Source organism: Erigeron canadensis, chromosome 6 (assembly GCF_010389155.1).
Source record: "Erigeron canadensis isolate Cc75 chromosome 6, C_canadensis_v1, whole genome shotgun sequence".
Lineage (NCBI taxonomy): Eukaryota > Viridiplantae > Streptophyta > Magnoliopsida > Asterales > Asteraceae > Erigeron > Erigeron canadensis.
In genome coordinates this window covers 35,120,964-35,140,547 of record NC_057766.1, presented here as the reverse complement: position 1 = coordinate 35,140,547, position 19,584 = coordinate 35,120,964, and the positions used below count along the sequence as shown (strand labels likewise).

The 19,584-nt window shown below is 33.6% G+C and overlaps 1 protein-coding gene and 1 long non-coding RNA gene across 2 annotated transcripts; both read left to right on the top strand.

Moving 5' to 3' along the window:
• Positions 1-3: 3 nt before the first annotated feature.
• LOC122602616 lies at positions 4-5,006 on the top strand. The gene is made up of 6 exons (XR_006324342.1): positions 4-56; positions 3,063-3,318; positions 4,136-4,204; positions 4,351-4,393; positions 4,477-4,628; positions 4,775-5,006. It is a non-coding gene; the product is annotated as an uncharacterized LOC122602616 (long non-coding RNA).
• Positions 5,007-9,468: 4,462 nt separating this feature from the next.
• Positions 9,469-13,278, top strand: LOC122606195 (universal stress protein PHOS32). Its single transcript, XM_043779155.1, has 4 exons — positions 9,469-9,658; positions 12,000-12,109; positions 12,610-12,728; positions 12,940-13,278. Exons 1-4 carry the CDS (start codon positions 9,484-9,486, stop codon positions 13,007-13,009), a joined length of 474 nt encoding a protein of 157 aa, XP_043635090.1. The 5' UTR covers positions 9,469-9,483; the 3' UTR covers positions 13,010-13,278.
• Positions 13,279-19,584: the final 6,306 nt, after the last annotated feature.

The following is a 19,584-nucleotide window of genomic DNA, read 5'->3' as shown; positions in this document are numbered from 1 at the left end:
GATAGACCTGTTTATAGTTATCAGACACAGGGAATGTTTATGGTTACATGAATCAGGTAGACAACACATTTGATACATTTTGTTTTCTCGGTTTCTTTATACTTTGATGTAACACCCAACATTTAAGAATAAGGATTTCCAAAAACTTTTGCCTAACGGCGTTAAAAGAAGCGGAATTAACTTTAAAAGTCCAAACCAGTAAAATCTGTTTGGTTTATTCATTAAATGGTGTTACTAGCCGTATCATCAAAATAAGTCTAAATGGAAATCCATCGGTTGCCTAATATTAAACAACCGAGCACATAATCAATACAAGTCATTATTATCTAAACAATAAGCAAATGTCTAATGCGAGCAGCCACTATGGGTAAACTATAACCAGCTTCAAGATCATCTACCCATGCCTCACATCTTCTCACATCTACCTGCTCACTATTGTTGGACCTGAGGGCACAACACATTTTAAAGAGCAAGTGTTAGCTAACGAATTAGCTAAGTAAGATAACACATAAGTTATGAAACGTTTGTCCATTTAAAACATTATATAAAAGTCATATTAATTCGTTAAGGCACATATCCCCAAACATATCATCACACTTACATATCATATCATCAACATCATTCATATTAGGATGGGTCATCCTAAATGTGCCTAGTCATCTTTTGTATCATCACATATCACATTTGAACATCTTTATAATTGTGACAAAAGTCACGCGTCTCATATAACATATGCATCTCGTTAAGTGTGACATAAGTCGCACCCGACTAGATGAACAACCATTCAGTAGTGCATCAATGTCGTTAAGGAATGGCAAGCCAATCCAGGAGTAATCCGTATGTTCAAAGACATTGGTGGTTAATCACGCCACCCGGAGGTACTCAAACCACGTAATTATGTTGCAAGGAGCCACCCAAGCAACCATATACGCACTCACCGGGCAAGGGCAAGTACGGGTTAAGCTTAACACTTTCACATCAAATTTACGAGCTCGATTTCACATCACATATAGTTTAGGTGTTTACACAACCTAAACAATCATCACATATACATCATTACGTTTGGGCCCTTAAACGTGCACGTGTCATGGCAACTTAACAAGTCTAGTGAACTAGATGAACAAGCCATGTAATCATGCACATTTCACATATCATCCTCATACATCACATTTCATAGCGTTTCATTTCATATCATCACATCGCATACATTGTTACATCACGTACATCGTCATATATCATTGCATATCGTATATCATTACAACATTGCATAACATTTATCATCTTAGATCGTACATCATTTCATATCATATCATCTATTAAGCATACATAACATCTCATAGCAATACGTATCATTGGGGTAGCATTTCAGGCTTTTATATGCATCTACATAGCCCATATCACCTCCCGTATAATCCCGAATACCCATAAGCAACCGAGATATCATTAGGGGAAGTTATTATATGAAAACTATATTTTTGTTGAACCCTCAGCGTGTCAAAGTAGTGTATCTTACCTCAATGGAGTGCACAAGAAATGATAACGTAAGTTACCGAGCTTTGCAAGTATTCCGACTACCTATAATCATTAAACGACATAATGAGCTGATAAATACCCACTCACTTAAGGTCATGACTCACGTCTAAATACCTATAAACATGACTCATGACAATGCTTGATGCATCGGACATTCGATTAATACTTTAAAGCTTACATAACTCGACGAAACTCGGGATACACTCACTAAATTAACCTTTCTGGAAACTTGACATTACAATAATCTTTCAAAAACATTTCCATTAGAAAGTAGACTCTCTCACGATTCCGTGGATATCTTATTTGTCAAAAACGGAGTTACGGTTCAAAAGTTATGGCCATTTGAAAATTCCGTCGCTATTGCGTCGCAACTACCTAGTTGCGTCGCAGCTATGTGTCACTGGTTTCCAGTTGCGCCGCAGCTAGCCCCGTTTCTGCACAAACCTCATTGTTTAACCTCCAAAACTTAACCAAACACACCCCAAACGACCCCAAACCTTATGAACGACTTTTAACCCTCAAAATTCATCATTTTAAGACTCTAATGATGTCATGAAAACAACCCTTAACATCCAATTGATTTGCAACACAACAACAATCATTTTAGGTTACCGAATTGATTAAAACTCACGTTTTTGACTCCAATCAACCCTCTAAAGACCTAGATCAGTTATGAATCGAATCAAGGGATTGAAAGGACATGAAATCAATGTTATTATACCTGGGATACCTGGAGATTATAAAGAGAATGTAAAAACTTGATCAAAACACTCTCGAATCAACCAAACGAAGATGAAATCGAACAAGAAATTGATTATGGCAATGGGGAATGGTTAGGGCTCAAAGAGAAAAGGATAATATGAGTAATTAGAAGCTAATGGCCTGCTCCAAGACCCTAATCCCGTTTTTTTAGTTTCCACCTATGTCAAAACTAGTCCTTAGGCTTCCTTATGGCTCATATTTAGCTCAAAACACCTATTGGGAATACTTACAACACATTAAACACTTTAAGCACATCAAAAGGCATATAAAACATATCTTAAGCACTTTAGCACATTAATCATTAAGGCACTAAAGCTTGACACATATAACACATTAAACACATATAGTCATTAAATCATTTATAGGCTTAACGGACACGTAATGTTGACTTAATGACCCGAGTCAACCGTTAAATAAAAAGTTTGGGATGTTACATTTGATGGGTTATTCTGTTAGCATACTAATACGTTCCGTAAAGCAAGCTGGTGACTAAGCTGGTCACTTCACGGAAAGTAGGTTGACTAATTTTGGTGGCATAAAATAGTGCAATATAAAATATCTGAAGTCAGTGTATGCTATCAACTTCTAAACTGAACTTGATTATTGTACTTGAAGCCGTATTTGAGAAGGTAGGTACTACAGTGTAGAGAATTTGTAGATATAAGAGTGCCGGTGATACACTAATTTGCAATAATATTAGTATAAAACCGTGAAGTGCTTATTGAATTGTTTGATAACATCTTATATCCTTATCTTTGTATATGTAGGTGAAAACTGTCGAATTTGGTTGTGATGGGGCTTTAACTGATGGGTGGAACTGCTGCCTTGACTGGGACATAAACCGGTGGATGATCTGGAGCCTTGACTAGGGAGTTTAACTGGCAGATGGGCTGAGGCTTTAACTGATGGATGAACTGGTGCGTTGACTTGGACTTCAACTGGTGGGTGAACTGGGTCGTGACTTGGACTTCAACGCCTAGGTAAACTGGACAGGAGTTGTGATCGGTGGCAACGAGCAGACAGGTATAAAACAAGTCTATTAGTAGATGTTTGTGATGACATATTTTTCATGTGGGTGTAGCAATTAATTGAACTTTTATCGTGGTTGTTACTGAATTTGGCGCTTTCATGTGGGTGTATTATTACCCGGTCAAACTAAAAAGGTCAACCCCAATCTATTATTGAATAAACTACTTACAAGATAAAAAGAGGTTTAGTTTTTTGAATAATTTTTATTAGTTAAGGTAAGCATCTAAAGGGAAAAGTACTTAACATACGCTGCCAAATCATGAAACATGTTATTGTCTAATCTTATTTAATAGTAGTATGGCAGGGTTTGGTCACATTTTTTTGTTCATTTGTTTTTTAGGTGGTAGATACTTGGCTATGATGTCTTTCATAATTTCCAATGTTGCATAGCACTGACTTTTTCCAACTAAGAGAGATTGTGAAAGACCTTCAGGGTGAAGTTGGCATATCAATAGGAAAGTTTATTCTTTGGTTATATTAAGTTGTTTGACTTGCCTCACCAAGGATGAGGTAGCCATACGACCCTTGCCTCACCAAGGATGAGGTAGCCTGATGCTATATGGTTACACCATAGGTGGCAAAATGGGTGGGTCGGGTTGGGTAAGAGGTGGGTTAAAATGGATTAGGGACCCCAATGCTATAATAACACATGATTGAGTTATAAAGATTTAGATTTGAGCTTCTTCACCTTTGATCTCCTTGCCTATACTCACCTTGATAAGTCAAATGTATATATAACACGCCTGTGTCGGGACACGGGTTTTAAAGCTATATGTAAATTAACAAATTTATTTCTATCATCATCACAAAGGTTGCAAGCAGAAAGTTGAATGGGAAGTTTGTTGAAGAAAAACAAGACCACCAAAAAAAGAATTAAATGGTAAGTTTTGTATAGCTCACTAACCTGCATTCCAAAATGAGCATGTATTCAGTTCTTCATACATTTAGGGACTGTGGATATATTCGTGTTTTGAATGCATATCTTATTTTATTAATTTGACTTATTATATTTCTCCTTTAATGAAGGCTTTCCTCTGGCCCCTTGTGGGCTTCTTAATTGTGGAATCAGGTACTCTATTGCATAATGGTATACTTTATTGATCATGTTTTGCACTTTCCTTCTATAATATATATCTCTGATCATGTTTGTAGCTTTCTAAGCAAAAGTGATGGAGGTCTCATCTTTTCTTTTGGTGGTTTGATGACATGATGCCTTATCTTTTATACAAGCAAGAAGGTAGGTGTGGGCAAGAAGGTAGAATAATATTGAAATCAAACTCCTCTGTCATACGGACCATGAGAATGTAAGTGCATTTTGTAGGCAAAATAACATCTTTTAGTACTTTTTTAATGTTGTATTTTGAACTGAGTATGCTGAGAAATGTCTAAGAAGCTGAGATTGCACTTGAACATGATCAAGTCTCTTATAGCAAAACATTATTTGTATCAGATTACAGTGGAATGCATGTATCTGCTTCGTGAAGTGTTCTCCACCCAAATGAGTTGAGGTTTGGCTGTCTAATAGTTAGGTTATTCATTTAGCTATTTTGTTCTCATAGAAGTTATGCATACTGCAAATGTCCAAGAAGCTGAGATTGCGCTTGAACATGTTGTATCTGATTGGTTAAACGATTATTTGTGTGTAATATTGAATAGGGGAGTTGGTTAGCCTAAGTGAACAACGGGTATCTATCACAAGTCAGAGTAGAGTGTTCTCAAAGCTTGCAAATGCTTATTGCTTGGTAGATTATACGTACAGTTGGTACCTCATGAGTCTATACTTAGCGTAAGTCATTTAGAATTTCTATTATGAGTCTATACATGTAAATAACAATGTATGGCGGTTTTTTTTTTTTTTTTTTAATTTTGTATGTTTTTGGCTTCATTATCTTTTAACAGGAGAAAACGCACATTATTAGTCTTTCATCTCCAGCACAAACAAAACTCGGATAGTGGTTCAATGGCGTTCTATTTAAAAGTCGGCTCATCGTCTCAACGAACTTCACCTTTTTATTAATATAGTTGTTATGGAGTAGAGTCTCAACGATTTTAGTAAATTTCTAAACTAATTAATTCTATTTTCTAAAATATAATTTTCTATCAATTTACTAAAATCGTTTTTTAAAAACCTACCCGCGTTTTCGCGGGATAAAAGGGTGGAAATGATATTAGTACCAAACACCCCCATGTGTAGTTAGTGTAGTTAAAGGATTGATGTAGGGGAAATGATATTAGTACCATCTAATTTCACAGTACAATAACTTAATCAAAATCCATGGTACGAATATCAATTCTCTTTATGGAGGAGTGGTAGTATATTTAATAAAAATCATTTTTGCTTATCTAAATAAATATATAAGAGCTATTTAATAATACAAAAGTTAAAATACATTTGTATTATTTGTATGGCTTATTAATTGGTTTTTATTTAATATATTTAACTTCTAAACTAATTATTTTGTTTTCTCAATTATATTTTGGTATCAATTTACTAAAATCGATTTTTAAAAACATACCCGCGTTTTCCGCGGAATAAAACTCTAGTATATATGTAAAACAATGAAGAAAAAAAATAGCAGTAGAGCAAAACAAATGCCAAAATCAAAGCCTCCAACGTTCACAAATTCAGGGTCTGTTGGTGCATTTCCGGGTGACAGCATCATTATAGAAGTTTGTCTTGAGTCTATTGAATATGTACTTGTAATAAACATTAAGTTTTTGCGTATAATAAAGTCAACCTCGAATTGGTCAACACGTTGACTTGGTCGAGCTCGACCTGGTCAAGCTCGAATTGGTCAACACGTTGACTTGGTCGAGCTCGACCCAGTCAAGCTCGAGTTGGGCTCGGTCCATGAAATTCGAGGTCCGTCAAGTCCATTAAGTTTTAGTATAAATAGAGATTAAACCTTATGTTTAAGGTTAATCTTCCAGTCGTTTTGTTTTTCATATTTTCATATTCCGAACCTGGTGTGTTACTTGTAATTGCATTTACCGAAGTAATATATGGTTCCAGTTTATTCATATTCGTGTTCGTGTTGTTGATTGCTTTTGTATAAGAATTTTCGCACTTATACATTAGATACTTAATCTCGTTTGATCCGGTGGCAAAGGGACTTTCAATTGGTATCAGAGCCAACGGAGATATTCTTTTGGTTCGGGATTAAGGTTTCGACAACGATAAAGGTGGTTACATTTGGTTTTTGGTCCAATCAAGCTTCATACGCTCCATTCAAGCTCGAACAAGTCAAGCCAAGCTCGACCAGGTCGAGCTCGACCCCTCCTAGCTCGACCTCGACCTTACTCCAAGCTCGACCAAATTCTAGTCAAGCTCGACCAAGACTAGTCAAACTCGACCTAATTTTGTTTTGGCCATAACTTTCAAACCGTAACTCTGTTTTTGACGATTCAAGCGGCCACGAATTCGTAAATTAGTCTACTTTCCAATGGTTATGAGAACATCACTTGACCTCAACCAGGTCGAGCTCGACCTCGAGCTCCTACTAGCTCGACCAACCTTCTGATATTTTGTATTCGAAGGTTCGTGCACTATATATATACGTATCTTTTGTTCGAGTAAAAGACGTTTTAGGAATTGCAATCTTGATTATGTTTAGGTTCTGAACTTGTCTAAATATTGAACTTGTAAACTTTTTTGAGTTTAGGTTTGATATCTATTAATCGAGTTTTGGACTTGTAAACTTGATCAACTTTGGATTCTAATTTATCACTTTTCGAATTGTCAAGAACTTGTAAATTTGATTTAGTTTTGGTTTAAGCTTGTTGGAATATTGAACTAGTAAACTCTTTGAGTTTTGGTTCGAATTCTGTAATAAAGCAATAAACTTGAAAACTTGATTAACTTTAGGTTCTAAATTTAGACAACTCAAATCAATGATGGCTAGAGTTCTATCCTTTATAGAAGATTCTGAGAAATCTTAGAAGGAATTCAAGACCAGGCCAAAAAAGTTGTTCTCACAAGGAGCTACTGGGTTATCTCTTGATTGTATATGTGAACAATTGTGTCATGATGTTGTTTTGGCAAGGAGCTACTGTGTTATCTCTTGTTTGCACATGTGAACACTGTGGGATGAAGATGAGAGATGTGTTGTACAAAAAAAAACATATAGGTTGTTTTAAGAATTTTGTAGAGAAAAGGGGGGGATAAAAAATCAAAGCTTCCATGTTTTCTATGCAAAATTCTTGGATGTTCGTAGCAATGAAGATCATGGTGTTTCGACAGGGTTTAGTCATGGTATCTTTTTGGTTTTGAATCTGTGTGACATGTGTCCAACCTAGTTTTTGGATCAAAGGCGCCTGATTTAAGATTAGATGATTCAAATGTATCAGATGAAGATTGAAGACCGTGATTGAAAATCCGAGTAAACTGTTCATTTAATGCCAATGATGTAGAGATGATTAATCCGGTGACTAGTGAAGAGGTTGCAGATTAAGTGGTTCTCTATTATTTTGGAGATGCTTACCTTGAGGGGGATATTTGATATGAAAGACTTCAGGTGATTGGTGGATTCATGAAGATACAACACAAAGTCAGACACTATTGGTTGAAGACATGGATCTTGTGAGTGCTGCATATCTGAAATTCAAGTCACAGCATTTCTTATCGTTGTGAGAGCTGATTAAATTCGATGCTGATTGTTGGAGATTCAACTTCTTTATCATATGTCGGTTAAGCTTGAAGATCAAAATAGATTGAGCGATGTTATTTTGCATAATATTTGAAGTGATGATATCCGAATTGCATGAGGAGGCAATGATGTCTATATTACTTTGAAGTGATGATGCTTGGCATGATAATATTGCTTGGAGATTAATTTGGATGTTATTGTTCAGGGGGAGAATTACAATCTGAGTATTGGATTTGTTAATTGTCATAAAGATACAGAGATTTTGCAGTTTGAAGATCAGTGTGCAGCGCATAAAGATCAAGTCTTACCAAAAGAAGACATTATATTATTAGTTAACGAAAATTTGTTGATTGCAAATTTTTTAACTAATGATTGTCATAAGTGATAGCAATAGTCAAGGAGTGCTTGATTGGGCATTTCTGTTACTATTTCCATACATTACAAGTGAAGACTTTGAAGATCGATGAAAACTTCTAAATGCTGATGTCAAGGGGGAGTCTGTTGGTGCATTTCCGGGTGACAACATCATTATAGAAGTTTGTCTTGAGTCTATTGAATATGTACTTGTAATAAACATTAAGTTTTCGAGTATAATAAAGTCAACCTCGAATTGGTGAACACGTTGACTTGGTCGAGCTCGACATGGTCAAGCTCGAGTTGGGCTCGGTCCATGAAATTCGAGGTCCGTCAAGTCCATTAAGTTTTAGTATAAATAGAGATTAAGCCTTATGTTTAAGGTTAATCTTCCAGTCGTTTTGTTTTTCATATTTTCGTATTCCGAACCTGGTGTGTTACTTGTAATTGCATGTACCGAAGTAATATATGGTTCCAGTTTATTCATATTCGTGTTCGTGTTGTTGATTGCTTTTGTATAAGAATTTCCGCACTTATACATTAGATACTTAATCTCGTTTGATCCGGTGGCAAAGGGACTTTCAGGGCCTCACGTGAGTTTTGATTTTATGGACAGCGGTTTCACAAGCCTCCAACCAAGCCGCTCAAGCATAAAATCGATGTCGGCGGCGGTGTTACCGCCGGTATCGTGCCATAAATTCTCCGGCTTGCTCGCCACTCCTTACCCCCTTATACGTTGTAAGTTGTAACATTGATTTGAACAACCACATAAAATTTCCAATGGGTTTTCTTTGGGCCTATTTTCTGTGACTGGGCCAATGCAAGTATGCTGTATTGCTGTATTCATCACATATTCGAATGTGGGTTGTCTTATGTAGATACGTAGTAGGCGGTAGGCATGGTTTATTTATTTATTATTACTATTTATAAAGTTATAGCTACAAATTATTAATAGTAGATGAGTAGTAGGCTTACTTTTTAGATGCTTAATTAAGTAATTAAATATTCCATTCTACTTTGTTCGAGAAGCTCCCCCACTTCATCACAAAGCAAAACCACCGGAAAAATATATATATCACCATGCATTCATAATAACTTGTTTGTAATATTAGGATAGACTTAAAAGAAAACATTAAAAGAAGCAGAAACTAAAGGATAGATGGCGAAAGCTCGTACAATAGGGGTTGGAATTGATTACTCAGCAACAAGCAAAAGAGCCTTGAAATGGGCTATTGATAATCTGATTGAAGCTGGAGACACAATTCTTATCATCCTTGTCTTGTCTCCCAAGTCTGATCCCGTTAACAAAAAACTGTTTGCTGATACTGGATCACGTAAGTAATTCAATACGTATATATAATTTATTTTGGGTTTTCCTTGGTGTACGTACGTTCTTTCTACTAGTTAATGAATGAGTTAAGGACCAAACATGCCAACATAATTTTCCGTTTGTATATTGCTACATGTGTATTTTTTTTTTATCGACCTTTCAAAATTTGCACAAGTATGACACTTTGGATCGAGTTTAATTATTTATACTAATTTTTGACAAAATTTCGGTTTTCAGGTTAGGCCATTTCAACTTTTTTTTCCCCCTTTTTTAATAAAAAAAATAATCTTTTTGGTAAAAGCAATTGTTATAATCATTAGTATTCTTTTCATTCATTTATACACTCATTTTCACCATATATAAACATCTAATTTGATGAATTTTGTTAACAAAAAATGATGAAAAGAATGAAGAAAAGGCATATAGATGAGAAAACATTATAGAAATAATTATTCTCTCGGTCTTATATTAAGTGTTCTATTTTGACTTTTTGAGTCTTTTTCTGTCAACTTTTACCGTAAATATTTTTGTTTGTGTTATGCATATGATTGAATTTTAAATGTTTTTTTCATTAATATAATTTTCATCAACTAATACGAAGAAAAAGAAAATATGACAATTAAAATAGGTCGGAAAAAGTATTACATTAGTTTTTACATATCTAGGGGGAGGGGGGGAGGTGGAATAAAAGATGGAAAATTATTTCTCAGGAGAAATATAAATTTGTCATTGGAAAATTTGTCATAGTGTCGATTAAAATTGTCATAGTTACGGAGTACATAAATTTTGAAATTTCATTGAGTATACCTTTAACCTTTAATAAATTCAAAGGTTTCCATATAATCCAAGTTTTGACTTATCTACTTTTAATTATTAATAATTAAATTTAAGTTATTAGGGGTTTTTTCATCTTTTTAGGTACTAAGTGAGAAGACTTTCTAAATATATAAAAGAGTTAATTACTGAAATGGTACATAACGTTTACGCTATATTACTGGTTTCATATATTTCCTTTTGAAATTACACTGATCATACCCAATGTATGCAAATCTCCACTCGGACCATACTGGCCAACGCCGTCAGGTGGCCGTTAAAACCACCCCCACGTGACTTGCACGTGAGGGGTAAAGATGTAATATCGAGTTTCTTAATTACTGAAATGGTACCTAACGTTTGCACGATATTGCTGGTTTCATACCTAATGTTTCTTAATTTACTTAAATGGTACCTAATGTTTAGTTATTCATTTTTTTTTAAAATTTTTTTTAATTTATTTTATTTGTCTTTTATAAATATTTCTCCAAAACTTCTTACAATTTAATGAAAATAGTCAAAATGCACTTATAATCCACTCAAAAATAATACCAAATAAATATTTCATAACAATATATAAGTTTTAAAGTTCACAAATAACCAAAAATAGCAATAAACTATCATAAAAATAATTTTAAATTTTCTTTTTAAAAATTATCGGAAATACCGCAACGGTAATACCAGAAATATCCAGGAATACTATAAATATTAGCCGGTATTTACCGGTATTTAAAACATTACTTTAAGCTTTGTGTCACAGTAAATATTGACTTGTATTTATGGTATTCCTGGTATATTCCATGGTATTACCATTGCGGTATTTTCGATATTTTCATAAGAAAAAAATTTCCTCGCAAAATTTTTAAAAATTGTTTTTATGATAGTTTATTTCTATTTTTTGTTATTCGTGAACTTTGAAACTTATATTTTGTTATGAAATACTTATTTGGTATTATTTTTGAGTGGATTCTAAGTGCATTTTGACTATTTTCATTAAATTGTAACTTGTTTGGAGAATTTTATAGAAGAAAAATAAAACAAATTTAAAAAAATACAAAAAAATAAATAATAAATAATAACTAAACATTGGTACCATTTAAGTAATTAAGAAACATTAGGTATGAAACCAGCAATATCGTGTAAACGTTAGGTACCATTTCAGTAATTAAGAAACATGATATTACATCTTTACCCCTAACGTGCAAGTCACGTGGGGAAGGTTTTAACGGCCACCTGACGGCGTTGGCCTCCAGTATGGTCCGAGTGGAGATTTGCATATGTTGGGTATGATCAGCGTAATTTCGAAAGGAAGGGACGAAGGGTATGAAACCAGTAATATGACGTAAACGTTAGGTACCATTTCAGTAATTAACTCTATATAAAATTATTTATACGAATCATTCAAAATTCTATAACATATTGTCTGTAAAGGGAGTCTTTTAATTCAAAAAATGATTATAAACTTGTAGTTTGGAGTTTACGGATAAGTTTGTATGACCCTATAATAATAATCTTTAGCTATAACTATGCAGCTTTGATACCATTGGTCGAGTTGAAAGAGATGAGCGTATGCAAAAAATATGGTATTACCTACGATTCAGAGCTCTTGGACATGCTTGACACTGTTTCAATGACTAAAAAGGTAATGCTTCCAATTTATTAGTAATTTACAAACCCATAGAGATTGGAATACAATAATTTCTTACTTTATTTATAAGCTTTTTCTAAGATTTACACACTTGTAAACAATCACCAATAACTATTAAAATGGTCTATTGATCATCAGGTGTCAGGCACGATATCTCTCTTAATTAAAATGTATATTGTGAAAGTCACGTACGGAGAAAGTTCAAAAACAATCGCCAAAATATCTGAGTTAAACTGCACGTTTATATCTCAGATTCATTTTCTAATAAACATGTAGATCGATCGAGAAAACTCTCGTCCACTTTCATATATTCCATATGTAGACCTATACGTAATTGTTTCAAATGAGACTAAAAATGACATCTATCGAGATATTGTCAAGGGTTAAAAGTAGACCTTTTGACCTCTCTAGCTAAACCATATGATGATATGATTCTTGTATATACAACAAAGTATGGGTGTATCATTTGATGTTGTTATATTCATCTCATTTAGGCAAAGGCGGTGGCCAAAGTGTATTGGGGAGATCCAAGGGAGAAGCTTTGTGAAGCTGCAAGGTATCTCAAGCTTGATACTCTAGTCGTTGGCAGCAGAGGCTTGGGTACCATCAAAAGGTATATATGTATTAATTAATTTTGAAATTTGAATCATTATTCACACAAAAAAAACATTGACGAGGGAAGAAGTGATCGAGTATATATGTATACAACATAAAATTCAAATTTGTCATGTACATATCGGTTTCTTATAGATAATCTAGAATATACAAACATTTACGTATTGATTTTCATTACCTAAAATCATTGTATGTGTGTCATTATACAGAGTTTTGCTTGGGAGTGTAAGTAGCTATGTAGTGCAGAACGCAACATGTCCAGTATCAGTTGTCAAATAGACATAATCAACCAGCTTGTTTTCATGATCTTGGCATGGCTGAATTATTTGAGTATAAGTGTGGTTTTTACTATCTTTATTATTTGTCCATAAATTAAACACACGGCGTCAACAAGGCTACATGTTTCCACCGATATGATGAAGATATGAAGAAAGAATCGGTATGTACGTGAAGGTGGGGGAATATTTTGCTTATGTTACTTTCTTGGTTATGTTTGTTGAATTTGGATTGATGTGTAAACTTCATATTGATAGGTGTCTTGGTGGTTTTAGCTAGTGTGAGATTTTGATCAATAGTTAAATAGAGACAGATCTATGGTAATCGTGAATATGAATATATGTGTGTATTGTAGCTCAAGCTTGACTCTATTTCACATTATCTAACATAAAGCTTTCACACCCGACTCAAATTTAATGAGCTCAAATTCTAGTTATTAATGTTTTTGAACTTGGCTAGATTCGATAATCAATACGGTACAAACCAATGTTATTATTGGACTTCATACATTTTATTTTAATTGGTTTTTATAGCATAGACTAGCTTGATGTTGTTGAAAATGACTTAGGCTTGTCATGATGTGATAACACTATCTATATGTTCAATTACAAAAAAAGTTGTAATAAAACTTCGACACTCTAGTTCGACTCGAACGTCTATTTGAGTAGTTTGTGGTCGATTTGAATTATATTGAATTACTTAATTACTAGCTGCAATGGTAATTTTGAGCTCATTTGCTTAAGCCGTGTTTATTAGGCTTCTGATCTTCTGTTAAGTTGTACCCGCTCACCTAGTGCACCGCACTTTGTTGAGAAGAAAAATATCATTAAGTTGAACATTTAACTATTATAAGTGAGAAATTATTAGTAGTAGTTAAGCTTTGCATTTAAAAGTCTTTGCACAGTAACCCACATCATAACATACATTTATCTAATTAAGGCTAAGGTTAAGGTTAAGGGAGTGGGGCTCTTAGCTCGGCATCTTCGGCCCTAATCGCCGGCAAACAACCGGGAACGCTACCACGTTACGTCGCTTGGCATTTTGGACTCTCCACATGAGAGACTAACTCTTCTTTTTCTCTCTACTATGTCTCTTTCTTTTATACTTTTACATTTAAATCCTCAACCAATCATCATAAACCATTTGTTAGAAGTCTCATTCACTCTACAAACAACGGTACTCAACACTATTTTTTCATGGCAACTCCATATGTCACATGACACCACCATATGCAAGTAGCTTCAAGGGAGGCTATACAACTCCTCTTAGCCTAAAAGGAGTGGTATGACCTTGGTTGATACTATTTGTATGTGGTGATGTCACGTGATTTTTAAAGATTCCATGAGTAGCCTAAAAAAAGTTGTGGGAGTGGAATTGTCATGGATGAAACATCTTCAATGATTGATTTATGTATGTGGGAGTATGTGTTGGTAAAACACAATGAAGCGCCTTGTGAGGGTGACCTGGAAGCCAAGCGGCCTGGTGGGGATAGTGTTCCCGGTTGCTAACCAGCGGTTAGGGCCGAAGCCGCCGGGTTAGAAGCCCCATTTCCTTCGACCTAAAAAAGACTTATTTTTATAATCGTGAATCGTGATCATATACCATAGGGTTTGAAGTCTCACTAGTTTTATTCTTGACGAACAAATATTTTTGATTTGCTTAGTTTACAAATCGATCAATATATCAAACAAAAAGCATTTTTTTCTAAGCATATCTAGTCATCTGTTTTTTAATTAACAGTAACAGACAATAAAGCCCATATATATGTAAATCATTATTGTAAAGTTTTCAACCCCTTTATTATTAATCTTTAATCATATTTTCAATTACTTAAGTGTCCAAAAAAAAGTGTCCACTAATGGGTCCTTATTTGTTTATAACCGTAATAATATATATCAAAATCAGTAATTACTATATACGAAAAAGATTGATCCTTTTAATTATTAACCTAAAAGTCCTCTTAAAATTTCTCTCTATATAACTAAGAGAGTATAGTTTTTATCTTAGTTGGCATTAGTCTTTATTTTCCACATCATATTTTTTTTCCTATATGTCATTTTCTCCTTCTTTTTTTTTAAAAAAAATAATCTCTTAGAACATTTAAAGAAGATTCGTATCATATTTCAATTCCCTCTTATAGTTATCTAGTTATATATATGACAACTTGATTTCACTTAGCCTTTTTCCTAAACTCTCTTTTTAAATTTTCACATGTCACCATCCAATAAACTAGGAGAACTTTAAGCTAATAAATTATGAGGATTAATCATTTCTCATTACTATATTATACCTTATACGTACATCTTGTAGTTCAATCTCTTAATAATTATTTCAATAAATTTAACAAGTAGTCAGGAAATTTAAAATTAGGATTATATTATACATCTCGTAGTTCATTTTTTCTACAATTATTCCAATAAAATAAATAAGTAGTCGTGAAAATGCAAGATTAAGTATGCATAGATTCATCTCCTTCCCCGGTAGCCACACTTGTTGGACGGTTTTTACCCGTGGTTCGTCACCCGCTTTCTTCTTATGCGGGCGCCGTGCTTTTAGTTGTGGTGGTTCTTGTTGTGGTTGGTTGGTTGTTGTTGTTATTGTGTTTCTTGGACGATTTCAACATCAGGAGAAAGGGGTGGTTGACTTGGTGGAGTATCGATTAGTGTTTGTCGATCAAAGCATGACCCCAGTATGTTTTGTTGACTAGACGACCCATAATATTGTGGTGGCGGTGGCATGCTCCAATTACTCCAACCCATCTGTTGATCCACCTTCATTTGTTGAATCATTTGAAAGAGTTGGGTTTGCAAGTGCGCTAAGATAATCATTCAACAAATCGGGTAGTTGATTTTGATTGTTTGGTCGTGGAATGTGATAATTGGGGTTAAAAGGGTGGTTGTTGTTGTTGAACTTGTTAGGAAACATTTTGTAAAAAAAATAGAGAAGAAAAGAGGTGAAAGTTGTGTTTGTTGTTGTTGGAAAAATGGTAAAGGTAAAAGATTATTAAAGGAAAAAGGTAAGTTTTTTTTTAAAAATTAAATCCGGCCTCTTTTTTAGAGCCCCAATGACTCTCCTTGTATTGGAGAGTGTGAAAAGTCAAAGGGAGAAGGGTGAGTTGGGGGGGGGGGTCGCCGTGAAGGGGATTCGCCATTGGGGCGCGGTGTGTGTGGCAAGGGGGGCGAACTAGGTGACGTGGAGGCTAGGTCGCCCTTATTTTCTTCCCACTCAGTTCAGTCTCAACTCAAACTCGTTTCCGATAGAACTTAATGTTACTTCTAGTCAAATATAGTTTCAAGCTAACCAAGTTTTCCATGATACAACCACCAAGGTGATTTCATATTTCTTCAGTAAAAGGTTTCGAGTTCAAAACCTCCTTAATTAGACAAATATTTGTAAAAAAATGGTAATTGGATGGGAGCCAAGGATCCCATGTACCATTTGGTAAAGATGTTCACTTGAATTCACTCATTGATCCTCTTATTTAAAATGGTTATTAACGGTAAAAAAGTTCACTTGAATTCACTCACTGATCTTTTTATTTAATAGTAGTTCTCGATCTAAGAGTACATGGTATGGTTCTCAGCTTCATTCGGCGTTGCTTAGTTTACTTTGATGATACCCGATGTTATTAATAATCGTCTTAAGATTTTTTATTTTTTTTAGGTTAATTTCGATTCAAACGTATTTGAGACAATTTTAACCAGCGACTTGCTGGACCTACAACCCCCTATTCATGGAAAATACCTTGAGATGAGAAACTCAAGACTCGAACCCGAAACCTTGGAAAAAACTCACATCCGAGACCCACATCGTCTTAAGATAGTTAACTTATTGTAAATTTGTGATGATATATATATATATATATATATATATTACTCCCCATCAATAGATATAGACTCCAGATATATAAACTAATAAACGAATTGATTATCTTTCAAGACCATACTATAATTAATCAATAAGGTCGGTACTTATAAGGGGTGTCCTCCCTGTGTCTGACGGCGTCCGACGCCAAGGAGGGGGAGGACGCTATTAGCAACGGGTGCGTTTTCAGAGCATCCAAAAAGGTTTGTTCTAACATTAGACGTGCGTTTTGTGAAGGAAAGTGGGGCCCGAAAAGATGATGTGAGGAGAAAAATAGGAGAAGAATAAGGGGTTATAAGGAAGGGGTGTTTTAAAAGAGAGAAAAACTGATGAATAGTGAAAGAATAGGGGAAGACACAACTCATTTTAAGGAGAGGCCTAATATAGTAACATGTCACCGAATTTTTTTTTCAACATTCTCACATATATTAATTAAATTGAAATAACATTTAAAGAAATATGACAATATATATACACACTGTACAGTATGTGTTTGTGAAAAGAATACTATTTGTAAAAGAAAAATGAGTAGGTGTTAGAAACTTAAGTTTATGTATAAAGGGTTAGGTTAATGTGAGAACAACAAATATAGAGAGAACTATGAGAACCATTAGTTTCTATCATTCTTTTTCCTTTTTGGTGTGGTTTTTTAATTTTTAATTTTTTGATTTTTTTTTTGTTTTTTATTTTCTTTTAATAAAAACCCACTCAAAAAAAAAAAAATTAAAAAGTTTTTTTTTTTTTTTGTAAAAAATCATATGACTTACGTGTTGAAAACGTATAGATACGGTACGGACGTTGCCCTCATCCGTTCCAAAGGGGTTATCATCTGACGCATATGAGAATTGGATTTGATAGGCGACGATCCAAAAGATGGTGACAGTTTAATACGGTATGAGCATAGCTCTGAACTCTAAAAAGATAAATTTTTAATAGTTCTCACCATATATATATTGGTTCTTACTTATCCCTTCACTATGTATAAAACCATATTCTCATTTCTCCGTTTGTAAATGTCAATAATAGATAAGAACAATAATAAGAATACACACTATGGAAAATGAAATCAAGTATATGACAACTTTTCTTTCTTGCAATCCATGTGAGTCTGGTTGTGTGAGTGGAGAACCGGTCACAAGTCACAACCCAAAATATTATCTTCCATAGAAGAAGACTATGTTGTAGTTCAAACGGGGTCCATTTTTATTCCTTTTCCAAAGTTCAATGAGAAAGTTAGGTTCACGTCACCACCTCTATATTTGTCCAAATTTTCTATAAAATTCGTATTATAATTTATCTTATTCAAGTATTCTGAAATGTTCATATGTTTGGACAAATTGTTAGGTTTTGTTAGAATTTGAATTTTAATTTAATAGTAAGTGGACTGAATTTGACTATTTAGTAAATACTTTTTCTTTATCAAAAATAGGTAAGATATTTATTTGAAAGAGAAGGTTGTTAATAAAAAAAAGTAATATAAATTACTTTGTCAAATTAAAATAGTTACTAATTAGGGTAAGTTATACTTTTGGTCCCTAAACTTGACACGTTTTTCACTTTTAATCATTAAACTTCAAAAATTGCAAATTATATACTGAACTTGCCATTTTTTTTCACTTCTGGTCACCGCGTCAACTTTGTTATCTTTTCTCCGTTAACTTGCCCAGATTCGTTAGTTTTTTTTTTTTCCAGTTTTCGTCATTTTCATTTATTTCATTATTAAAAGTGATAATCGATGAAAAGTATATTCAAAACTCAATCCAATTATATGATTTATTACAAATTTATATAACATAAACAAAAATATTTACAGTTAAATCATAAGGCGTTATCAATTATTCAGAGAAAAAAAAAATCTAGAACACATTACTCTGGATAACCGTTACAATATCTTATTTTTATTATAGTTTAGCAATAGTTAACAAAATGAATTAAGGAAAAATATATAAATTTATATAACACAAACAAAAATATTTATGGTTAAAGTAGACATAAGAAGATTAACAAATCCAAACAGAGACACTAAAAAAAATCTAACTTTATAAATAAAAATTTCTAACTGACAACTATTTCACCGTTGTTAAAAAAAATATCAATTATTTCATCTACTCAAACTAACTGTAAATATTTTTGTTTGTGTTATAGAATTTGTCATAGTTTTCCGTAATTTATTTTATTAACTATAGCTAAACTATAATAAAAAGAAAATATTGTAACATTTATCCGGAGTAACGTGTTCTAGATTTTTTTCCTCTGAAAAATCGATAACGCCTTATGATTTAATCGTAATAATTTTTGTTAGTGTTATATAAATTTGTAATAAATCATATAAATGGATTGAGTTTTGAGTGTACTTTTCATCGATTATCACTTTTAATAATGGAATAAACGAAAAAGACGAAAGCTGGAAAAAAAATAATGAATCCGGGCAAGTTAATGGAGGAAAGGTAACAAAGTTAATGCGGTAACCAAAAGTGAAAAAAAAAATGGCAAGTTCAGTGTATAATTTGTAATTTTTGAAGTTTAGTGACTAAAAATGAAAAATGTATAATTTACCCTACTAATTAAAAACTAATATTGCACACTAAAAGAATATTTACAATTTTGCTCAACAAAAGGAAGAACACTGCTATTTCTTTCATAATACTCGTAAATGTCTAGGCATTACATTACATGGTAGTCAATGATGATAACGATATGGCACATGCAAGCAA